This window comes from Pseudonaja textilis, chromosome 13 (genome assembly GCF_049901715.1).
Source record: "Pseudonaja textilis isolate UNSWEBS1 chromosome 13, rPseTex1.2, whole genome shotgun sequence".
Classification (NCBI taxonomy): Eukaryota; Metazoa; Chordata; class Lepidosauria; order Squamata; family Elapidae; genus Pseudonaja; species Pseudonaja textilis.
This window is the reverse complement of record NC_142002.1, coordinates 541005-565062: the sequence shown is the minus strand read 5'-3', so window position 1 is coordinate 565062 and position 24058 is coordinate 541005. Positions and strand designations below refer to the sequence as shown.

The 24058-nt window shown below is 58.9% G+C and overlaps 2 protein-coding genes across 5 annotated transcripts; one reads left to right on the top strand and one right to left on the bottom strand.

Annotated features, from left to right (window-relative positions):
• The first annotated feature begins 574 nt into the window (after positions 1 to 574).
• ZNF710 (zinc finger protein 710) lies at positions 575 to 18202 on the top strand. Of its 4 annotated transcripts, none has more exons than XM_026709231.2 (5): positions 575 to 892; positions 15280 to 16701; positions 16822 to 17013; positions 17137 to 17311; positions 17428 to 18202. In XM_026709231.2, the coding sequence occupies exons 2-5, from the start codon at positions 15298 to 15300 to the stop codon at positions 17595 to 17597; spliced, it is 1941 nt and encodes a 646-aa protein (XP_026565016.1). In that variant the 5' UTR covers positions 575 to 892; positions 15280 to 15297; the 3' UTR covers positions 17598 to 18202. The 4 variants fall into 4 exon arrangements, with proteins under 4 accessions (XP_026565016.1, XP_026565020.1, XP_087797938.1 ...); XM_026709235.2 differs by lacking the exon at positions 575 to 892 and adding an exon at positions 14082 to 14198; XM_087941812.1 differs by lacking the exon at positions 575 to 892 and adding an exon at positions 14096 to 15003.
• A 72-nt stretch (positions 18203 to 18274) lies between these two features.
• On the bottom strand, positions 18275 to 22915 carry IDH2 (isocitrate dehydrogenase (NADP(+)) 2). The gene is made up of 11 exons (XM_026709236.2): positions 22706 to 22915; positions 21852 to 21943; positions 21307 to 21472; positions 21043 to 21203; positions 20272 to 20415; positions 19939 to 20075; positions 19662 to 19813; positions 19115 to 19227; positions 18920 to 19017; positions 18720 to 18812; positions 18275 to 18630 (listed from the first exon to the last, which is right to left on the bottom strand). Exons 1-11 carry the CDS (start codon positions 22809 to 22811, stop codon positions 18543 to 18545), a joined length of 1350 nt encoding a protein of 449 aa, XP_026565021.1. The 5' UTR covers positions 22812 to 22915; the 3' UTR covers positions 18275 to 18542.
• Positions 22916 to 24058: the final 1143 nt, after the last annotated feature.

Genomic DNA, 24058 nt, shown 5'->3' with positions numbered 1-24058 from the left:
GATCCCTAGAGCGCATTGTGCCATAAACCACGAGGGCTGGGGGCATGTGGCATACCCACCCACCGGCCAGGGAGAGCCTTGGGGCTTAAGGCACGATGTGTTAACGCCTCCAGGACAAGCAGGGACGATCCCTATCCAATCTCAAGAGCCCATCAAGCGGTGCAAATGGGCCCATCCGCTGGGCCCACAAGGAAGGTCCAGAGGCTGATTGGGCAGCACCTGCTCGGCCTTTTTTAACCTCCCTCCGCTGCTGCTTCTTTCGGGGCCTGTGAGGCTGCAGGAAAGGGGGCAGTGGGGCCAGGCCTCTCTGGGCGCCCCGCAGCACCCGGGCCTTGTCAAAGCGGAGGGGGCAGGCTGGGCCCCGGACGAGAAGGGGTCTTCCGGGCCAGGCCGGCTCCCTCCTCACCTGGTCCACCGGGAGGCGGCCAGGCTTGGCTCCCCCGGAGCTGCATCCGGCCCGGGGAGAGCGAGGGGGGTCTCGGGGTCCCCCGCGGAGGCGGACGGGGGTGGGGGTGGGGGGGGAGAAGCAGAGAAAGAAAACTTGGCGCCGCCGGAGCGAGAGGAAGTGCGACAACAAAAGCGAGATAAAAGGGCGGCGGCGGCGGCGGCTCCTCTCCCTCCTCTCTGCGCCTTTCTCTTTCTCTCTCTCCGCGCCGGGTTAGGAGGGGCTGTTTTGCATCCCTTCACGTCAGCCCTGCCTCATTCCCTTCTTCCTTCCTGCGAGGGAGAGAGAGAGAGAAAAGGGAAGGGAACTGAGGACGCGCCAGCAGCAGCAGCAGCAGCAGCGCCGCCCGAGCTCCGCGCTGCGGCAGCCGCCCCGGAGGCCCCCTCGCCTCGCCCGCGCCGACGGGGGCTGCCGGTTCCGCGGCCGAGCCTCTGCGGGACTCCCAGGGTGAGTTCGCCGGCGCCCCGGCCGGCCCCCGACCCTCTCCGCCCCGGCTCCAGGAGCCGCCGGGCCCGGGCACAGAGGGCCGCGCCGCGCCTGACGACCGGCCAGGCCCCAGAGGCCGCCGCCGCCGCCGCCGCCCTCGCGGCCCCGGCGAAGCAGCGATGGCGCCGCGGGGGGAGGAGGAGGAGGAGGAGGAGGAAGCCGAGGCGGGCGGGCGGGAGGCGGAGGGGCGCGCGGGGCTCGGCTCGGCCGCTGGGCACGTGGGGCGCCTGCCCGGCTTTCGGGCCGCTTCCCTCCGCCGCGCAAAGTTTGGCGTGCCAGGCCGGCGGAGGAAGAGGGTCCCGGCGGGTGCCGAGGCGGCGGCGGCGGGTTACCTGTTGCGGCTCGGTCGGAGCCGCGGCCCTTCCTGCCCGCCGCCCTTCCGGCTCCGCGCGCCGAACCTCCCCTCGAACAGCTGGTCGTGTCGCCCGCGCCCCTCGCTCCCCGCCGGAGCCCAGCGCAGCCCGCCCGGAGAGCCGCTCCGGAAGGCCGAGGGGCGCCGCGCTCCCTCTCGCGGCTCCCGGGCGTGGTGGGCCGCGGGCCTCGCGCGCCGCCGCGCTTTGGCGGCGACGAAGGGAGGGGGCGCCCTTGGCAGGACCTTCCGCCCGGCCCTGGAAGAGGCAGCGCCGCCGAGGCTGCCCGGGAGGCGGGGGAACCGGAGCCGCGCCGCCCCCTCCCCGCGGTCGGAGCGGGCTGGCGGGGAGCGACTGTCCGCTCTCCACGTTGCTCCCCGCGAGGGAAACCCGGGCTCGGGGCCGACGCCCGGGTGCCCTTGGCCGGGACCAGAGGTCGAAGCGGTCGTGGAAGGAGCGCCGCTTTCCTCGGGCTTCTCCCGGAGGGCCGAGCTCTCGGCCGGCTGTTCGGAGTTGCGCGGCCCCCGGATTAAGGCCGGGGAGGGAGGCGGGGAGGGTGGCGCCGCCGGGCCGCGTCAGGTGGGATGCGCAGGCGGAGAGGTGGGTGGGGGAGGGCCGGGACGGCGCCCTTTGCGGGGAGGGGAGCCCAGGCCCCTCGGCCGGTGCTGTGACGGAGGAGGAGGATCTGCTGGGCGTCCCCCAAGCAGGGCGAATAATTGCCCTAGAAGCTGCCCAGAAGCGCCTCGCCAATGGACAGCGGGCGAATGGAGTCGTTGGTCCCGGTCTAATTGCTCCCCTTGCTTCTCAGTTTGCATCCCCCCCCCCGGAGAGTTCTTCTCTCTCCAGAGGTGAAATGGTTGCTCAGGACCCCAGGTGTGTGTGTGTGGGGGGGGGGGCACGTCCTGCTTTTTGTCCTGGCTGAGACCTTCACAGTGGAGCCATTGCGCCTCCTGGTGGGGGGGGGGCAAGGAAGAGACCCCCGGGGGGACTTTGGGGAGGGGGGGCTGCGGCTGAGGAGCCTGAGGGACACCCACCCACAGCTTTGCCCTGCTGTTAGCCCCCCTCAGCGCACGCGGGCTTATCTTGAGCGGCGCTGCATCCCCATTTTATAAAAGGGCGTGTAAGCAGGAGAAGGAAGGAGCTGGTTGCTTGTGGTGGCCATTCCAGGCAAAATCAAGAAGGAAGAAAGGCTGGCTGGAGTCTCGAAAGGAAGAATGCCCCTCACCACTTCCCATATTATTGTTCCTGTTTCAGTCCCCCTGGTGCTTCCTCTGTGCGTGTGTGCGTGTGAGAGAGAGAGAGAGGGAGGGAGGGAGGGAGCCCACCTAGGCCAACCTGAGGGCTATTTTGCACTTTCAACAGGTGGACTGCTTGTTTCTTTTGCGCCTCTTAACTGTCCCCGTCGTTTTCCTCATGCCCCGTAGTCAGAGGAGCCTCCCCACTCGTGTGTCTCGCTGGGCGATGGCCGGGGCTTCCCAGGCGCCTCCTTCCTCCCGGCTTAGCCGACAGCATGGGGAGAATCTCCCTCTTTTGCCCCAGCCATTGTCTAGCTCTGCTTCCGGGGGGCTGAGGGTAGGAAGGGCGGCAGGGAACCCCCCCTTGCCCCCAGAAGCTGAACTGAAACGAAAAGGAGCGAGCAAAGAAGGGGGGGGGGAATGGCATTTCCCATTCAGGGACCTTCATTTAACAAATGTAATATATCTCCCTCTTGAAGACTAAACGGAATTATCTTCCTTTTTCTAAATTTCTAGTGGTTCATTAATCTTTCTTCACCCCATTGAAACAGAGAAGATTTTGGCATCTGGGATACCTTGGATATTCGTGTGTCCCATCTTAGTTTGACGCTTGTGTTGCTTGTAATAAGCCCCTGTGGCTCCAAGAAGGAATGTACTGTTTGTAGGTGCACACAGACTGATTTTGTGGTCTTTAGTACCCTTTGCAAAATTCTGCTCATTCTGCCGTTTCATCCCCGTGCTCAGCCCTATAAAGGGCCATCCAAGCCACTGAATCTGACCTCGGGCTGAATGCAGAAATCCCTCTTAAGGCAGCCCCAGAATCTCCTCTCAGAAGGGGAGCCCAGCGCTTGACATGTGATTTGCCCAAAGCAGGAGAAAGTGAGACCATTCTTGGAGCAATTAGACATTTACTTGCCTTTTTTGCGGCAAATGCCCTGTGTCCCGTAGGAATTCTTTTTCATATGTGGTGCACAAGCCAAACAACCACATCCTAGACCTGAACATTTGATTTCTGTTTTGGAACAGAAGACCTACGCACATACCTTTTTTAATGTTATTTTCTTCCATTTCACTATCACAAGCACCATTTTATTTCTGTCTTTCCATCCAGTTCGTGCATTTTGCAAATTTCATAAGCTGCCTCTGCCTCTTCATCCACATCAAGACATTTTACAGCTACAGCGTTCCTGCAATCTATTAAGGATGCTAGCTAATAACAAAAAATCAGATTAGCCTTAGTAAGATTTGTTCTTGATAAAACCACGTGTGTCTGATCTCGAGTTGCCACCACGCTGATTTTATTAATTTGCTGGTTATATTTTAAGATACTTGCAAAACTCCAACTGTCCCTGGGTATTGAGGTCAGATTGACTGGTAATTTCTTTTTTTAGTAATTTTATTAAAAACTATACTTAAAGTAAAAAAAACTAATACAAACTAAACAATAAAAAAAGAGAAAAATAAGTGGAAAAAATAGAGAACATAGAATATCACAGAGTTGGAAGGACTTCTAATCCAACCCCTTGCTCAAAGAGATCCTATATACCAATCTAGACACGTGACTGTCCAGTCTCTTAAAAGTCGCCCGTGTTGGAGCACTTACAACTTCTGAAGGGAAGCTGTTCCACTGGTTGATCGTTCTCACACACAAAAAAAGATTATAGTAAAGAAAAATATACAAAAAAAATGACCTGTTTTGTGATAACATATAAAGAATTTTAACCTCTTAAAATACAACGAATTATCTTTTATTCCTATATCATATCTCTTTATCTATAAACAAATTTTAAAGCCTCATCATTTCAGTTTCAGTCCTGATATCAGCAAAGGTTCATTAAGGGTTACCAGAAATAACTTCGTATTTATTTTTAAAATGATCAAATAAACCAACTTCATATTATTTTTAATAATCATGATCTTTTAGTCCCTTCAAATAATATCATAGAACTTTATTTCTTTTCATTTTTATTTATCACTTTTCACAAAATTCTGAAAAGCTTTAACAGAACTCTTTTGTAAATCCAATATAGGAAAATTACCCAGATTACTTTCTTGGCTTGTTATTTTGTTATTTCCATATCCCTTTTAATTATGAAGACATCGCGGCTTCTTTTGTATGTTCAATGTAGCATCTTCGTATCTTATTTTTAAATCCACTTTCAGATCAGTCTCAGTTTTGTTTAGTAAAACTTCTTCCTGTTTCATTACTTCTTTTAAACATAGTCTTTCCATAGAGGCAGACATTATCATGATTTTTACATGAATTTAAAACAAAAACATTTTCTTGTGAGAAAAAGTCTTGTAATTAATTCCAAAATCTTTTTTCAAATCTATCTGGATCCTTAGTCCACTTGTAATGTTTTAATCACCCTTTTTCTGCTTATCCAAAAAAAAAAAAAGTTCTTAAACTTGTATTTAAAAATTTTTTTGCTCAGGACTGAAGGAAACTTACATGATGCTGTCAAATATAATCCAAAGATTTGTAATAGCTGAAAATTATTTAACAAGCAGTTTTGGAAAGTGATTACAAAAGGAATTATGAACTTAGTGTCCTTTCTGAACACCTACTGCAGTTTGAGCAAGATAGCTGTTACTCCCTCCCTTCCCAGAGCTGGAAATTACAGTCTTCAGTCTCCTCGAGAGAAGCCCCTGTGTGGAGCACTGCAGGGCAATCTCAAGTCCTTGTTCAGAGCGGACTTATGCAGAATGGGGGCATGCCATAATGAACATCAGCAGAAGAAGGAATTGCCTCGGTGTATGATGACCCAAGAATTCCAGATGCCCATATACCAGGCTTATCAAACTCCAGGCCCATGATGTGATTCGATCTGGCCCCAATGGCTGCCCTGGAGACAGAAAGGGACTGGCCCACCCCAGCCTGGACACGTGCACAGGAGGCGGCAACTCAATCTGCCTGCTTGCTTTGCTTTATTTTGGGTAAAAGTTGCTCTTTTTTTATAAAAAAAAATCCATATTTTTATATAAATATAATATTTACATACAAGCTATTAATAAATACATTAGGCCACACCCACAGAACCGGCTAGTGGTCCCTGGGATTTAAAATTATGAGTTTGGTGGTCCCTGAGGTCCAAAAGGTTGGCGACCCCTGGACTAGGATGTCAGGATCAAAGAAGCCCTTATTCCCCTCTAGCGCGATGTTACCAAGGATCGGAATGGTTGGCAGCCTCCAAATTTTACAAGTAAGGAAACAAATACTGCACCTAATTCTCGGTGCCACCTTCTGTGAAAGCCCCCGAGACACTGGTGCATGTCCGAAAGTGGCATCCAAGATGGATAAGGAGGCTGGAAGAAAACCTCACCCGAGGCACTTGGAGATGCTGGGTGTATCCCTAGACCGGGGGAGACACGAGAGCTGACTTCAGGTGGCTGAAGGAGTCTCTTGTGGAAGGGAGATAGACTTGTTCCTGAAAATGGGTGAAGAGAGAGAGTTGCTAGCGGCATTACTGCCTCCTTCGAAACCAAAACTTTTTGTCTGTAAAGGAGGAAGAAGATTCAAAGTGATAATCCCAGCAGAGGGGAGACCTGACTTGGCAGCAGAACAGGTGAGGAGCGCCTGGGTGGCGACCATGAGGAAAAGAGGAGAAACCTCAAGTCCACCTTCCCTCGTCTAGTCATTCTACCCACCCAGCCACCCCGGTCAGACCCCTTTTGAAGCTCTCTGCAATTCTGGGCACCGCGGTTCAAGGGGGCTAGTGAAAAACACGGCTGGCTTCAGAGGAGGCTCCCTAAGAGGGGGAGGCTGCAGGAGTCGAGCTCTGGGAGGAAGGGCCTGGCCAGGAAAAAGGTGGGGAAAGACCCTTTTTCCTACAGTTGTTGCACAGAAAGGGGGCGGCGAATATTCTGTAGGACCCCAGAGGGGGGGACGGGACTGCAGTGTTCCTTCCCGGTCTCTGATTTCTCAGTCTTCATGTCAGCTTCGGTGGCGTCCTTGGTGCTCTCTGGACTTGGTGGTTCCTTGCAGACATTATCAAGCTAGTAGCGTCATCAGTGCTTCCTTGGCAGGATTTATATTGTAAAGCGTGAGCATAAATAACAATCCCATTTTTGTTGCTTATTTCATTGTCCGAGGTGTGGATTGTGGAGTTCTAGGCAAGAAGTATCCAAACGTTTTTGAATTGCCATTTTAGTTAGGTCGGACCTACCAGGGACGCAGCGGGGTGTATATTTTTTCATTTGTTCCATCGGGCTGGACCGTCTGTGATACCCAGCTATTTCATTTTTGTTCCTTGCTTTGGCTTTTCTCCTGTGCAGCTGGAAACCTTAGATTGTCTCCTGTTCTGTTGGATGAGTCCTGAACAAAGCCGGTCTTTCAACTTTGCTCGCTTCCACCATACGGCATTTGCCTTTGTGTGTTTATGGGGAGTTTTATTTCCCAGACTAAGCACAGGAGCAACCGTGTGGCCCTCCCCCGAGCTGCTGCCTGCCGGGGGTGGAAAGGGAGGGGCTGTTTGTGTCCCGGTGTGCCTCCTTGCCCCCCCATCTGGGGCTAGCAGACCTTCCCCCTGCTTGGCCTGCCCTCCAAAAAGAGGCTTTCTGAAGGGCCAATTCCAGGATCTCAGCTGATGCCCTGAGGACAGGAAGGGGGATGCTGCAGTCGCCCCTCCCCCACGCCCCCCTCCCCAGTCCCCTCCAGATTCAAGTGAAGGGTTTAACATTCTCTCTGGCTTCAGCCACTTGCTCAGTGGCCGCCCAAAGGCTGGCTGGACCCACCCAAGTGCATCTGAGGAAGGAAAACCAGTCCTGCTTTTTAAGGGCTTTTCCTGCCAGGAAGTTTATCTAGCGTTTAGTTGGAATCTCTCCTCTGGATGGCTTTGGTCCGTTCTTCTGCCTCCTGGATTTTGGAAGAACAGAAAAGGTCACCAAGTGCCCGTCCTCAGCCCCCTCTCCTCCCTCAGGCCTTCTTCACGTGCTCAGCTTGATCCGTCTCTCTCCATAGGATTTCGTCCCGGGTTCCTGGACCCGACTTGGCTGGCTGGCTGGCTGATGGGGTCCTGAAGGTTGGGCGGGGGTCTCAGCAAAGCAGCCTAAAGTGGACCTTTTGGCTCTGGGGCTCTAGGAGTTGGCTTCCTTTGTTGAAGGATAAAATTGCCTTCGCCTTTTTTTGCAGCCACTTCACTTTGCTGACTCAGGTTCAGGTTATAATAAATTCCATTATCTTCTTTACCAAGTCATATTGCCAAGTCAGAGAGCCCTCATTCTGCATCTGGGCCTTCAATATTGGCTTCCTACGCGAAGAACTGTATATAGTATTTTTCTATGTTAAATGCGATCGTGGCTGTCCAGCCTCTCCTTAAAGCCTCCAGGGCTGGAGCCCCCACAACCGTTTGGTTCTCTTGGATGAGTCTCTTTGAGTTGCTTCTTGTCCTGCCCTCAGGTGCTTTGGAGCACCGGCTGAGCCCTTCCCCTTCTCTGGGGCGGCCCCTGAGGTATTGGAAGGCTGCTATCATGTTGCCCCTAGTCCTTATTTTCCTTACGCCAGAATGCCCAGTTCCTGCAACCACCCTTCATAGGTTTTAGCCTCCAGCCCCCTAATTATTTTTGTTGCTTTTCTCGGCACTCTTTCCAGAAGCCTCAACTTCTTTTTTTATCTTCTGATGACCAGAACTGGGTGCAATCTCCCAAGTGTGGACTTACCAAAGCAGTATAAAGTGGTACTAACCCTTCACATGAAATCGATCTTTTCCCTCTGTCAATGCAGAGGATTCATAGGATGATTGCATTGGCTTTGGGGGCAGCTGCAGCACAGTGCTGGCTCATACTTCAGCAGTGGACTCCTAAATCCTCCTTGCATTTATTACTGTCGAGCCAGAGGCCACCTGTTCTCTACCTGTGCATTTGATTTTTCTTGCCTAAGGGTAAATCTTGCTTTTCTCGCCCCTGAATTACATTTTGCTGGGCAGGGCTCGGCATTCAGGTCCTCTATCATTCCTCAGTACCTCCCCATGTAGCCTTGGAGATTTAAACTCATTCAAAAGAAGCTCCTATTGCCTGCCCCAATTTCCATCCGCTCAAGCTTTTTTCCTCTTCTTTGTCCTGGTGTTGGGCTGCATACTTCCTTGTTGGAGTAAACAAGACCCTGAAGCGTTAAGCAAGCGTTAGATGCCTCTCCTCTAGCCTTTTAGCCTTTTCTGTCCTGGTGTGCCTGATTTCCCTTCACTGTGAGCCTATCGGAAAAGCTTCCTAGCGCCTTGCCACGTCTTCGGCACCTACCTAGCCACAAGGTAGTGGCCTCCCGTGAGCAGCTCAGGGGCTCCACGGCCTTCTGTGGGAGCCCCTCTCCGCTGGCCTCCTGCTGTGCGGTGTGAGTGTCTTAGAGGCCGTGCAACAAGCCGAGCTACAATGGGGATGATTCTGGAGAAAGAGCCCTTTGCCGTCCGTGTCCCCAAATATCAAGAGCTAAGCAGGGTGTCTCCATGGCCCCAACGGAGGCTGCGTCTTTCTTCTCGCTTGATAGAATGACAGACAGTCCCCTGGGCTGCCAGCCCTACCTGGGAACACCTCTCTGGATCCCTTTGTCCCCTTTTCAGGCAGAGATGTCCTGCCGCCTTCTGAGTAAGGCGCCTCTTCTAGAGCAGCCTGTTAATTCAAGAGGCAGCGACTGGAGGGGCCCGCTCTGGCCTGGCCCACTCGTGAGACTCCATCCCAGGCTGCCCAAAAGGGAGAGGCAGGAACAGCCGTGCCCCGGATGAGCCCACGGGAGATGGCTGGCAGTTGCGCCACCAGGACACGCACCAGAGTGGCAGCTGGACAAATTATATTTATATATTTATATATATTTAATACGGGGACACTTGTGCTGCTTGTGGAGAGACAATCACAGTTCCAAGAGAATAAGAGCTTTACTGTCTTACAAAGACCTGGTATAGAATAACTTTTGCTAAAATAACAAGAGAGACTTTCACGTTCCTTTTTTACTGAAATTATTTCTCTCCCTACATGTTCCATGTGCTCTCTGAAAATAGAAAAGCTATTTAAGAAGAAGCAGTGCGCACGCACACACACGCACACACAGCAGAGGAACTGAATAGAGGAAGGATGAAAGGGGGGGAAAGGAGCCTCAAAGGGGGTGGGGGTGAGAGAAACAGAGTGAAAAGCGATGGAAAAAGGAAGGGGGGGATGGAGAGCTCTGAAAAGAAAGGCTGAATGGAGCTGCAGGAAGGGGAAAGAGGAGAGCGCCTGAAAAGAAAGGAGCCCGGATTCACAGGCTGTGCCAACACCCCCCCCTCCCCTTGTGTAAAGATGTAAAATCCTTTTGGCTTTTCTCGTCCTCTCTCTTTGCGAGGGGGGGGGGGCAGGGGGAAAAAGAAAGTTAATTCTCAACTGAGCAGAAAATGAAAGTGGCCAAATGAAAAGAGGGAGAATCTACCCCTAAGGAATCTTGCGAAAAAGAAATCCCTCACACACTCAGTTAGAAATCAAAATGGCGTGTCTGTTGGGGGGGCGGGGGGACATCTGCCCCAACGAACAAAGCTTCTCTCAGCCAGAGAGAAGGGCTTTCTCCCCCACACGGGCGGCCTCCAGCAACTGGAGGCCTGCCACGTTCCCCTCCGTGGCCTCGGGAGCTGCTGGGCTGGAGGAGAAGCTCGGTCCACTCCTGGCCCAGCCTGTCCTCGCTTGCCATTCGTTTTCCGGCACTGAGCTCACCCAGCCGGCTAGCTGTGGCTCTCCCATGTCTGGTTCACTGCAAAGGATTCTGCAGCTGGGGGACAGCTGTTTTCTTCCCTACCTCTGCCAACTCACCATTAAGTGCAATAGTTTCCTGACTTCCAGTTAGAGTTGCTGGCTGCACAGCATACCTGAAGCAAAAGATGGATTGTGCTTGTGACACACTGACCAAAATAGGTCAAAACTGATGGTTAGCAGGGCATGCTGCACAGGGCCCTGATGTGAGTGAGGCTGTTTGGCAATCCAGCTGAACTTTCTCTGGTTTACTAAAGAGCCTTATGGAAAAGCCAGGATGAGCACCGCAGGGCAGAGAAAGTGGAATTCCGAGGTTGGTGATGGTGGTAATGGAAGCGCCAAGGAAGGAGCTCTGGCCAAACGCAGGGACTCTGCTAGAGGGCACAGAGACCTGGGTGGGAACACGGGCTCCCCAGCAGTTGGCTTTAGGGGGACTCCATGGGGAAGGATAGCCTGATGGAAGGGGCGCTGCAGGGTATTCCAGAGAGTTGGGCTCCAACTGGGTGGCTGACTTGTGGGGTTACTGGAGCAGGTTTTACTGGTTACTGAGCTCTTGACACGTAAGGAAGTGGAGAAGGTCCTTTAACCTGGGGCATGGCCACCCCTTTATTAGATGGAGGTTGTTGAAGATACCCGGGAGGAATTTGTGGTTGGGTCCAGGAAGTGGTGCCAGTTTCTTTGAGAGAGGGCAGCCCTTTGGCCTTGAAGGTGGTGGTGGCAGCCATCGCTCCGTGCTCCGCAGCAGCTTTCAATACCGTCAACTGTAGTGGTGAGGTCAGCACTTGGGGTCCTGTCAGTCAAACAATGCTATCTGCCACAGTGCAGGAGGCACAGCTTCTCTATACGCCATCCTCTCTCCTTCAAGATCCATCCCGATGATGTCCAGAAAGTTTTTGAAAACCAGACTGTTCTGCCTGGTTCCAGACAGGGAAGTGGGGGGCATGCAGTTGGCATACAAGGCTTGTCACTTCACACTTCTGGTCCACCTCACCGTCTCAAAAGTACTTCTTAAAAAGGCAACTGGACTGAGGAAGAAGAAGAAGTTTTGTTTCCCCGTCCAATAAAGGGAAAGATCTCCTTCCTCGAGGAAAAAAAAGCCCTGTTGCCTTTTGAAAAAGCACTTTTGAGACAACTGAGAATGTCCACAGACCTTCGCTCCACCTCATTATTCCTATTCTTTAAGAGCTGCCCAGAATCATTTAGAGTGGGATCGCCTCTAAATTATATGAGCATTAAATAAATATATAATTGGATGGAATTAATGAGACCCTCCCCCACAAGTAAAACCTTGGGGTGCCCCATTGCATGCTTCCCTCCACGTAGATGTAGTTCCACTGAGAACGGCTTATGCATTATGCTGGGTGTAAAGTTGGTCAGCCAACCATAATATCATGGTTATATATTTTGTCCCAGCGTCTCATGTTGGGAGAGACCTTGGAGGACTTCTAGTCCAAGCCCACCCAGAGCGGGAATCCTCCTATCGTCATAGAGAAATGGCCGTCCTGTCTTTTCCTGAAAACGCCCTGACTCTTGGAGGCCGGTTGGGCCACTGCTTAGTAATCCTCGCAGCCAGGCAAGGCCAGGGGGATCCACCCCTGCAGCTCCGCTAGGAGTTCATCCTGGGCCCACAGGTTGCTGCTTGCAATCTCAGCCTGTCTTCACTTCTGAAGCCCTTTGCTTGATTTGCCATTGTGATGTCTGGACTGAAGCCTAGAAGGGTCAAAAGGTCAAGGTGGTGGCCACAGCTGTGCCATTGAAGCCCCACCCCTTTTGTGCACTGGCAAGCGGTGCCACGCAAAGAGGTGGGGCTTGGGTCCCTGGCACCAGAAGAATTGGTTGAACTTGTGTCAGGTAATATTGGCCCGATTCGTTCCAGGTTGGAACTCTTGTGGGGTCCTTGTGAGGTGATCAGGGAATCATCTTGCCTCGTCCTTAATGGGATCCGTTTGATCCCGTTGCCCCTAAGGAAGTGGGAAGGGTCCTCTGTGCCGTCAGTGCAACCGCCTGTCCTTTAGATCCTTGTCCGTCCTGGCTGAAAGCCTCCAGACCAGCAAGTGGGCTCCTGCAGTAAACAGTTCCTGGCTGCGGGAGAGGATATCCTGGGATCTTTTATCCCTGGTTGGTCCTCTCCTTAAGGAACCATCCCTCCACCTGCCTGGATAATTTTACCTCCAGTTTACCATCTTTTCTTTCCAGGGAAAGTGGTAGGAAAGGTGGTTGCTTGGCAACTCCAGAGAGTCCTGGGTGAAACGGACCTCCAGGATCACTTTCAATCTAGCTTCAAGTCTGGTTGTGGGAGACGGACCGTCTTGGTCGCACTTATGGGCGGTCTCTGGTGAGGGCGAGAGCGAGAGTGAGGTGGTGCAACCATTGCTGCTTTTCTTGACTTTTCTGGTGTGGCCTCTGAGACCGTCAACCAGGATGTCCCCTTGGGCTGGTCCAGCTCCTTTCTCTGAGGTTGCTCCCAACTGGTGTTGACGGGGGAAGACGTCCAGCTGGCAACGCCTGCTTTGTGGGGTGCCAGGGGGCTCGGGCCTTTCTCTCCTATTTAACCCATACGGGAAGCTGCTGGGCGAGGTCATCCTTAGACAGACTAACTGTACCTGGCTCTCGAAGGGTCACCCCCTCCATCCGTCACCCTGGGTTGAGACGCCATCAACGGGCCGATGATACTCTACTGTCTACCCCAGTGATGCTGTCTCTGTCTTTTCGGCCAGGTCTTTTGTTCTACTGATCCTGTTGATGTATTTCCCTCTTTCACTTTCACTTTCTTTCAACTTCCTTTTTATTTCTTCCTTTTTTTATGGTGGAGAACTGTCTAGAATTAGTCCCGTGATGAGATAGGTGGCAATTAATGTTCCTCTTGCTCCTCCTCCTCCTCCTCATGCTGTCACAGCCACCACAATCCCTCCTCTCCACCCAGGGACCCTCTACTTGTAGGGCTGACAACTCAACGCTTTGGAGGGGAGTTTGCATCCTTCCATGCGGAGGGAGAAGGGCGGCCTGGCTGCCTGTGGGAGGAGTCCGAGTCTGCTGGTGCAGCGCATCCCTTGAGTCCTCCCATCAGTCTGATGTGCTTGCATTGAGCCCATGGTCAAGGAACAGGATTGATAGGCTGTTTTTCTTCAGGGTTCAAACAGCTTAGGGCCTGTGACGTCAGGCAGCCTTCCATTCCCCCTGGCATCACCCAGATCTGCCCAAGACAAATCATGGTTTGCTCCGTTTCACGCGTGTTGTGATACATAAAGCCCAGGTGCCTTGGGGGGCGGGGGACTAACAAGATCAGGCGCCACTTGAAGCCATGTGGTTGTGTTACAGTGCTGCGGACAGCAGCCGTGGAGCCGCTTTAGCTCCGTTGCGAGACGGTCTTCTGGAGTCTGGACAAGGGTCCTGTTGCGGGCGGGGCGAGGGGGAAATCTCTGCGGTCTGACAGGCGGGGATCGGGCGAGGGAAGGAGCTGGGGGGTCAGGCCTTGCCAGCCCCGGCCGCTCCCTCCGCCCGCTCCCCCCGGGAGGAGAAGCCTCTGCGCTGGTCACCTGCTCCCAGGGGGCTCCCGGACTGGGGGGGGTGAACGGTGCCCCCCCGCACTGTTGTTTGAAACGCGCTTTGCAACCCAGGTCCGGCCAGGCCGGAGGGGGATCGCAGAAACCCCCCCCCCCTTCTCCAGGTGGTCGCTCCAATCTCCCCGAAAGGCGCCGCGGGGAGGGGGAGCTGCGAGGCCGAGATGGGCGGGGCGTTGCCTGGGAGACCGGGGCGGGGCGGGCCGGAAAGGATTTGGCCGCCGTCGCCGCAACTGGCCGGGCGGAGCCAAGCGCGGAGGGGGCGGGGCTGCGGCGGAGGCTCCGCCCCGTCTCCGGCCCCTCCTCGAGGGGCGGGGCTCCGCACCTGCGGCTCGCCCGGTCCGGGCAGTTGAGGCGGAAGCTCCGGGCTGGGCGGCGCCTCCTCCGTCGGTCGGAGGGAGGCCGCGGCTCCCGGAAGGTCTCTGGAGGCCCCTCGGTCGGCTGTCCGTCCCGGCCGGGCGCGGACGCTGCGAGGCCCTCGCCGGGAAGGAGGCGGGGAGGCCGCGCGCATCTTCCCTGGGCTCTCCGGGGCTGCTCCGCCCGGGTGGAGGGGGGGGATCCCTCGGCAGGTGGACCCGGGATAGGCGGGGAGGTGGCCCGGCGACGGGCCCGAACGGAGCGGCGGTCCCGCGAGCGAGCCCTGAGACCCCGGGTTAGTGGATCCCCAGCAGCCCTTCCCGGCCCTGGAGGCCCCTTCGGCCTGCCGGTGGCTTCTTCCCGGGGCTGCTTCCGTGAAACCCTCGCCGGCCACGAGCCACCCCTTCCCGGGAGGAGCGCGGCTGGGGCTGGGGGGGTCCGACTCCCCTACTCTCCTCCCCCAGCCCCCCCCGCGGTTCCCTTCGGGCAGCAGACAGTAACGGAGCCCCGGCTCCTTGCCAGCCCTCCCTTGGGCCTGCTCTGCCGCCCTGCCCGGGGGCTTCTGGGGGCTGGGCCCTTCCTGCTGCTCCCAACTCCGGCCTGGACCCCCCGCCCTTGGCTTGAGTGACGCCCCGTCACAGTCGGGAGAAAAATGCCCCAGTGGGCCCGGAAGTGATGCCAGTGGACTTGCCATGCAGGTCGCTTCACTGCCACAGTTGGGACTGGCAATTCCGTTGCTAAGCCATGTGGTCGCTAAGCAAGGCATCCCTTGGCCGGACTGTGTGGTTTTTCCAAAGGGATGTCTTTGCATGGCCAGAAGCCTGTGGGCAGATGGCGTCATGTGACCGGGGGATGCTGCGTTGGCCGTAAGTGCGGGGACGGGTTGTAAAGTTATTTTCAGTGATGTCGCACCTTCAGAGGGTCGCTTAAGCAGTCAGTCAGTGTAACGGTTGTTAAGTGAGAACTACACATTATTGGGCAGTTGCCATGCCCATAGCTGCCTTGTGTGGCAATGATGCCGGCTTCCTTCGGAAGGAGGTTTTGCCAGGCGGGTGTGGGTGGAGGCGTTGGGCGCTCGCCTGTGCCCACCCCAGAAGGCCCTCCCAGAGCTCACGGCTTCCCTTCCTCTCCCCTCCCTGCAGGTGCTGCAGCTCTGCCGGATGGTGCAAGCCATGGAGCGTTTTGCCAGCTCCGGGACCCAGACAGAGGCGGTGGTGGTGCTGTCGCTGGCCCAGGCCGCTGTGCTGGGTCTGGTATCCGAGAATGAGTTCCTGGGAGGCACCGTCAACCCCGACACCATCTTCTCCAGTTTGGCAGGGAAGCTGGACGAGGACGCAGCAGCCCCTGAGCTGAAACCCCCCGAAGGCAGCAGCCCGGCTGGCCCGTCCCAAGGGGAGCCCCTGGAGGAAGAGGAGGGGCCGGAGGCAGAAGCCTCCCTGGGGAAACAGGCCCGGCGGAGGAAGCGCCCCCCTGTGCGCCTGGTGCCGAAGGTGAAGCGTGAGAGGGGCGAGACGGAGGGGGAGGAGGGGGAGGAGGAGGAGGGCAGCCCCGAAGTGCCCGCCAGGCCCCCCGAAGAGCAGGCCCTGGAGAGCGGCAACCCAGAGGAGCCATGTCCCGAGCCAACCCGGCAGAGCGGCAGGCTGGCAAGCCTCGTCCCCTTCAGCCGGCGGCCTCCGGCCCTGCAGCCGCCACGGAGGCCCCCGCAGCCAGAGCAGCCCTTGGGAGCCTACGAGGAACGGTTCCCTGGCCCACCGCAAGCCGGCCTGGACAGCGGCTGCAGCTTTCCGCCAGGCCTGCCGTCCCTGAGTGGCATGGAGAGCCAGCTGCCGGCCTCCCCCGCCGGGCAGGGCAGGAGCGGGGCAGGCTTCACCTGGCAGGAGCCGCTGGACTTCGAGGCAGAGGCCCCCGGCGAGCACAGCAAGAAGGTGCACATGGACCGCCTGGACATCAACGTCCAGATCGACGACTCCTACCTGGTGGAGAAGCGCTGGCAGTGCCGCCTGTGTGAGAAGTCCTACACCTCCAAGTACAACCTGGTGACCCACATCCTGGGTCACAACGGAATCAAGCCTCACTCCTGCCCGCACTGCAGCAAGCTCTTCAAGCAGCCCAGCCACCTGCAGACCCACCTGCTCACCCACCAGGGCACGCGGCCCCACAAGTGCCAGGTGTGCCACAAGGCCTTCACCCAGACCAGCCACCTCAAGCGCCACATGCTGCTGCACTCGGACGTCAAGCCCTACAGCTGCCGCTTCTGTGGCCGGGGCTTCGCCTACCCCAGCGAGCTCAAGGCCCACGAGGGGAAGCACGAGAGCGGGCGCTGCCACGTGTGCGTGGAATGCGGCCTGGACTTCTCCACGCTCACCCAACTCAAGCGCCACCTGGCCACGCACCAGGGCCCCACGCTGTACCCGTGCCCCGAGTGCAACAAGTCCTTCCACTACCGCAGCCAGCTGCAGAACCACACGCTCAAGCACCAGAACGTGCGGCCCTTCGTCTGCACCGAGTGCGGCATGGAGTTCAGCCAGATCCACCACCTCAAGCAGCACTCCCTCACCCACAAGGTAGGCCGCCCTCCCCGGGACCAGGGGGGGACCCCGCACCTGCCTCCCTTCCCCCTCCCCCCCGCTGCCCCAGCTGGACCCTCCCGGGGCCTTGAGCCGGGCCGCTTGCGTCTCTTTCAGGGCGTGAAGGAGTTCAAGTGCGAGGTGTGTGGGCGCGAGTTCACGCTGCACGCCAACATGAAGCGGCACATGCTGATCCACACCAGCGTGCGCCCCTACCAGTGCCACATCTGCTTCAAGACCTTCGTGCAGAAGCAGACGCTCAAGACCCACATGATCGTGCACTCGCCCGTCAAGCCCTTCAAGTGCAAGGTAGGTAGCGCCGGGGACGGCGTGGGAGCCGGGTGGGGGGCGGCTGGGAATGGCCACGGGTCTCCCCCTCCCCTCTGGGCCTCCCCCCCCCCAGCCCACCCGGCCATTGACTCCTGCCTACAGGTGTGTGGGAAGTCCTTCAACCGCATGTACAACCTCCTGGGCCACATGCACCTGCACGCCGGCAGCAAGCCCTTCAAGTGCCCTTACTGCTCCAGCAAGTTCAACCTGAAGGGGAACCTCAGCCGGCACATGAAAGTCAAGCACGGCGTGATGGACCTCAACCTGGACAGCCAAGGTTTGTGGGGCGGTGGGGCGGGAGAGGGGGGACGGGAGAAGTGGGGGAGCCAGGCGCCCACCTCCCAAAGAAGGAGCCCCCAAGGCCACCTGGCACGCTTGCCTTCCTCTTCCCAGACCCCATGCTGGAGCTGTCGGGCACCAACCCCTCGGAACTGGACGGGCAGCAGGAGATGGACGACTACGAGGAGAACGCGTACGACTACGGGGCAGTGGGCAACCCCAGCGGCGGCTCTGCCTTGGCCGAGCAGACCATGAAGGAGATCGCCTACTACAACATGCTATAGCTGGGAGGGGAAGGGCCTGGTCAAGGGGGGGGGGAGGGCGTGTCCCCCCCCCCCCACACACACAAAGCACTGCCTGGGCTGCACGGAATGGGGGAGCGCAGGGAGGATCCGGCCTCTGTGGCCCTCCCAGCCACCTCTTGGCCAGGTGTGGCTCTGCTGGTTGGCGGTTCCTCGCTGGGGCAGCAGCCTGGCAGGACTCCACTTGCCTTACTCTACCTCCCACACCTGGCCAGGGCGGCCCTGCAGGACCCCGAGAGCCCTGGCCGAAGCAACAGGGGGGGGGGACCAGAGGGGGGTCCTTGGCAGGCTGAGCAGGTCTCCCTCCCTCCAACTGGACCGCAAGCGCTGCTGGCCTCCCACCCACGTTGTAATCTACCTCCGCCCTGAACTCGGAAAGAGCAGCCTGGGTCAGGAAGCCTGGCTCCCCCCAGTCCAGTGGACTCCAAAGTGCCCCCCCTTTACTTGGCAGAAGGGTCGAGGCCCCCCCCCCCGCCCAGCCGGTGGCCGCCTTCTACTTCTGGGGCGCTGCCCCTTTTGTGCATAGAGCTACTGTGTTTATTTTCCAGTTCTGAAGAAGTTCAGCAATAAATGAATATTGTTTGGCAGACGGACTGGGTGGTGGTGGTGGTGGTGGTGCTGGAGCGCTGCGGAGGCGTCGCACGGACTGACGGTCGCACTAAGGGAGAAGCCGTGGTTTAATAGCCCTCTCTCGGGCAGCCAAGGCCAGGCCCAGGGCAGTTACAGCACCCAGCCCTCCTCCTTCTCCTCCCCTTGCAAGATCTGCAGTCACAGAACGGGGGGGCGGGGGGCAAGCTCTCCTCCCCAAGAGTGGCCACACAAGGGCCTCTCAAGCTTTAGCGATGGGCCCCGAAGGACTCCCGCTGGACGGGAGCCGCCCCGCCTGCACGCGCCAGTCCCCGGGAGCAGGGTCTTCGCCCGCAGCCCCTACTGCTTGCTCAGGGCTCGGTCCAGGTTGCTTTTGATGGCGTCCAGGAAGTCGGTGGTGTTGACAAAATGCTCGTTTAACTTCACACTGCAGAGAGAGAAGAGGGTCAGGGTCAGGGGGGGGAGGGGGGGGCAGGGCTTCTGACCAAAGTGCCCCCCACCTGAGCCAGGCCTCACTTGCTTAATCCATGGATGCAGCCAGCCAAATCCTTGGTCATTGTCCCGCTCTCCACTGTCTCCACGCAGACCCTTTCCAGAGTCTCGGCAAACCTAGGGAGGGGGGGGAGGGAAGGCTGAGGGAGGGAGCGGGGCCCCCTGTGGTCTGGGGAGAGGCCTCCCACAGCACCCCCTGCCCCCCCTGCCGCTGCCCCCCCTACCTGACCAGCTGAGGGTTGCTGTCCAGCTTGCCTCGGTGCTGCAGGCCTCGGGTCCAGGCGAAGATGCTGGCGATGGGGTTGGTGCTGGTGGGACGGCCCTGAGGGAGAGGCGCAAGCAAAGCGCATGGGCTGTGGGGGGGGCTGCTGCCCCCAGCGGGGCTCCCCAGGACCCCCCCACCCTCCAGGCAAGCTCACCTTTTGGTGCTCCCGGTAGTGGCGAGTGACCGTGCCGTGGGCAGCCTCTGCCTCAATGGTCTTCCCATCCGGACAGACAAGGACCGAGGTCATGAGGCCCAGGGAGCCGAACCCTTGGGGCAAAGACAGGGTCCCTCTGACCAGGAAGGAGGGGCCACGGCTCCCCTGGCTCCCCAGCGCCCTGCCCAGCTCCCCCAGGGCACCCAGCTGGTGCCAGCAGCCACGCTAAAGGCAGCACGAGCGGGGAGGGGAGGTGGCTCACATACTCGGGGGTAAGCCTACCTCCCACCCCACCCCACCTCCAAAGGGAGCCAGTCCCCCCCCTCTGCTCTCTTCCCGCAGGAGGCGGCTTGGCTCTGCACTCCTTGGGGGCCCGGAGCCCCAGCTGCTTCCCCTGCAAGGTGCCACCCTGGCCTGGCAGCGCCCCACTTGCCAGGTGCCAAGGGCTCAGGACGGGGTTCTTGGCGCCCTGGTCCTGCTCTCATCCCTCGGCAAGCGCTCACCCCCGCCCTCCCTGCGCAGGGACCCCGGCAGGGCCCAGCCATACCTTGGGCCAGGATGTCTGACTGGACGTCTCCGTCGTAGTTCTTACAAGCCCAGACAAAGCCGCCAGCAGATTTCAGCACCTGGGCCACCATGTCATCGATGAGCCTGTGCTCGTACCAGATCTTGAGCTTGTCGAACTCTGTCTTATAGTGCCTGACAGGGAGGACAAGCAAGGTCAGCCCTGGGTGGACGCCAGCGCAAAGGGGCACCGAAGGCTGGCAGGCAGGCTCTGGCCCCGGCCAAGGGGGCTGCCTCCCCCCACGGGCTGAGGGGCTCACTTCTCGAAGACTTCCTGGAAGATGTCCTTGAAGCGCCCATCGTAGGCCTTGAGGATGGTGTTCTTGGTACTCAGGTAGAGCGGCCATTTCTTCTGGATGGCGTACTGGAAGCAGCTGTGGGCAAAGCCCAAGATGGACTGCAAGAGGCAGGCCGAGGGCTCAGTGGGGCATGCCTGGCGCTGGCCTGCCTGGAGAGCCCTCCCCTCTCCTCCAGGCAGCGGAGGGAGGCTGGGCACGTTTGGCGGGCCAGAGCCCCGTGAGCCTGGGCCTCCCCAGGGGACGCTGTGTCCTCCGTGAGAGTCCCGCCCCGCCCCCCCGCGCTCTTTTCCTCACCTCGTCGGTGTTGTACATGCCCATGCCGACACCCCCGCCTGGGAAGTTAAAGACTTCCCACTCCTTGGCACCACTGCCATCTTTGGGCACGAAAACCATCTTAAAGGTCCCGGACTTATCCGCCACGAAGTCTGTGGCTTTGTACTGAAAAACAGAGCCCCGGGATGATTACAGCCCACCCCACGCTTCGAGACACAAAAGGCTACAAAGAAACCAAGATCACAATCTATCTAGGGTAAGCAGTGAAACCCTTTCCTGACGATTCTGCCTGTCCCATCGGCTCTTCTGCCCCCCAACTGGGAAGTGTCCTGCCCTGCGCGAGGCTTCTCTCTCGGGTCCCTTGTCCCACCTGCCTGCATTCAAGCGCTTATCTTGAAGGAGAAGCTGTCCGTCCCACAGAGGCTGTGTCCCCTATGGGGAGCAGTGAGTGGGAGGAGGATGAGATTTTCACCACACTTTAGGGGGGGCCTGGATTCAGGGAGCGGGGAAAATGTTTTTGGGTCGGATCAGCTGATTGTATCCCATTCCCTTCACTTCATGCCTTCCGGGTCCTGTAAAGGTTCAGCTCGTAAACCTTGAAGAACGTGCAGACGTGAGCAACTTTGCCCATTTGACTTCCCCGGGTGGCTCCTGGGGCCCACCCTCGTCCCCACAGGCCTTTCCCTCCGGGGTTTCCAACCACTTATGGGCCGGGCACCGGGACATCCGGCACCAAGAACGCGGCTTCATGTGGGCTGGCCACAGGGCGCCCCTTTCCCCCGGCAAGGCCACCTGGTCTCCGTGAGCATGTCTCCCGATGGTGATGGGCTTGGTCCAGCCTGGGACTAGGCGGGGGATGTTCCGGCAGACGATGGGCTCTCGGAAAACCGTGCCCCCCAGGATGTTCCGGATGGTGCCGTTGGGGCTCTTCCACATCTTCTTCAGCTTGAACTCTGCAGGGGCCACAAGGGAGAGGCATCTGGCATGGGGGCGGGGGGGCCTTGCCCGCCTCCTCTGGAGCCCCCCCCACCCCCCGGCCTCGCTGCTTGCACGTACCTTCCACGCGGGCCTCGTCGGGGGTGATGGTGGCGCACTTGACGGCTACGCTGTACTTCTGAGTGGCCAGGGCCGAATCAATGGTGACCTGGTCCTCCGTCTGGTCCCGATGGGGCAGCCCCAGGTCGAAGTACTTCAGCTGCAGGTCCACGTTGGGCAGAATCAGCTGCAGGCAGCAGAGAAGGAGCAGTCAGGGCCAGGCGCCCCCCCGCCCTCCCTCGCCAGGCTGGCTTCCTCCTTCTTGGCAGGGTTTATGGGCAGGGATCACTTTCAAGCCCTCAGGCCACCCTATTCTGCAGGGAGGGAGGGACGGAGCGGAACTTGGCCCTGCTACCCTCTGGGAGCCGCTTGCCTTGCAAAGTGGGCCTGGGATCTCCCGGGCAGGGAGCCTGCAGGGACCCACAAGACCCCTCAGGATTCCCCACCTCAAAGCTTCAAGGCCGGCGACCCCTTCTCCTTCACTTTCGACTCTGCCCAAGCGCTCACCCCGTCCACCTGGGGTCAGGGAGTCAGTGGCATTGGGGTTTGTCCCCGCGGCCAGGTACCTTCTCCTTGATGAAGGCCCAGATGATCCGGGTCATCTCGTCCCCGTCCATTTCCACCACCGGGTTGGCAACCTTGATTCTCTGGTCAGCATCTGCGGAGAAGTGGGGGGACATACAAGAGGGTGACTCTCCCTGGACAGCCCCAGCCTCCCTCCCTCCCGTCCAACCGAGCCCCATGGCTTCAAAGCGACGGGAGGGAAGGTTTAGGGCTCCTCTCTGGACCCGGCGGCTGCTTCTGACACCTGGGCCCCTGCCCAGCCCGGCTGCGGAGCCCGGTCAAGCGGAGGTGCCCGGCCAGGGCAGGCGGCTCTTGGGGGGCATCTAACGGTCCAGCCCCAGGAGCCTCTGGCGCTCTCGGTCTCCGGGGAGCCCCCCCCCCCCACCCCCGCTGCCCGGAGGGGGCCCTCCCCGGCCTCCAGGGCTGCCGCCCCCCGCCTGCCACATCGCGCTGCCGCTGGAGGGCCGCCCCGCCTCGCCTCGCCTGGCCGCGGCCAAAGGGACAAGGTCACGCTCAGAGGACGCCGGCGGCGGCAGGCCCGGCCGCCCCTCTGCAGCCCGCCGAGCGCCAGCTGGCCGCGCCTCCTCCAACAGGTGCCCGGGCGGGCCGGCTGCCAGGGCCGCAGACGAGGAGGGGGCGCCGGCCGAGGCCTCCCCGGCCCGACCGCTCCGGCCAGAGGGGAAGGCCGGGCCCGCAGCCCTTCGCCGGCTCGGACCGCAGCAGAGCAGCGCCGGGGTCGTCCTCGGTCCTCGTCCTCCCGAAAGCCGGCCAGGCCCCCGGCGGGCGGCGGGACCGCCTCTCCGGGGCCGGCAAGCGGAAGGCGCCCCGACCCGACCGACCCGCGCGCCCCACTCACAGTGCCGCTGCGGGGGCCGCTGCCAAGCGCTGAGCGCGGGGAGCGCCGCGGCCGGGCTGCGAGGCCAGGCGGCGGCGGCGGCCGAGCGGAGGAGGTAGCGTGCCATCGCGGCGGGCGGCGTCGGAGGAAAGGGAAGGCGAGGCGAGCGCAGCAGCCCTGGAGCCGCCCCCGCCGCCCCCCCGCCGCCGCCGCCGCCGCGCTGGGCCCTCCTCGGGGCGGGGCGTCCCTGCTCGGCGGCCACGTGCGCCTTTGTTCCCCGCCCGCGCCGCCTCCCGCCCGCCCGCCGCTGCCAGCCTTTGGCGGGCCACCTGCTGCCTCCGTCCGGGCTCGGCCCCGCGTGGGAGCAGCTCCGGCCACGGAGAGGCAGCGGAGCAGGGCGGCTGTCCGCCGGGGGGAGGGAGGCTTCCCTGCTGCCCCTGGAAGCGGCGCCTCCGGCTGGCTGGGGACAGGCGGGCCCTGCGCCTTGACGCCCCTCGTGGAAGTGCAGGCCGGGGGTCAGTCCTGTGTGACTGGCGGGGGGATTTTGCTTCTCCTGGAGCCGAGGGGAAGCCCTCGGGCGCCTCAGTCTTGCCCCCAGGGGAAGCGGGGAGGGCCGGGGTGCGCAGTGATGCTGGACCCCCCCATCATCTTGCCCAGCGCTGACTGCTCGGCTTGCTCCTCCCCATGTGCGGAGACCCTCCGGCCCCTTCCAGCCCCAGCTGGCCCTTCTTCTCCGGCCTCCTCCCGGGTTGAGTTCTGCCAGAGGGAGAAGAACATCCCAGGTACTCCAGATGCCATTTCGGGAAGCCTGGGGGCTTTAGTTCAAGGCCTTCCTGATAAGGGCTGGGCAAGGGGCAGCCAGCAAGCCGGCTTGCAGCCAACTCTGACCCGCTCCTCCTCGTGACCACAGCTGCAGAGTCCAGCACAGCACAGCACAGGGGGCCTTCCAGACCAGAACTCATGGCAGGTCCTTCATATTTGCTTGTAGATTATCTGTGGACTTAAAATATTTGTCACCACTCATTATCTTAGCAATGGATCGTGCGTATCTTCATCAAGACACCTTCCCTATTCACTACAACTTCACATTTCAGTTCTTCACGGCAGTTCAACTCTCTTTTCTATTATTTGTCAGGCACAAACAACCAGATCCAGATGTGAAGAGTTTAATTAGCTGTCTTGTTGTTCAAACGTATATACAGGAATCCTTTCAGAGTGGCAGTCCAAGGAGAGTCAGTTTCCCACTTATGCCCACGTAGGGATTCCAGACTAATTCCCTGCTTGACTCTCCCCCTGGCTCAGCCAGCCTCTCCTACATCTGGCTCCCAATTAATATCTTCTCCCTCTGGTGACCAATCCACCCAAATATTTTTC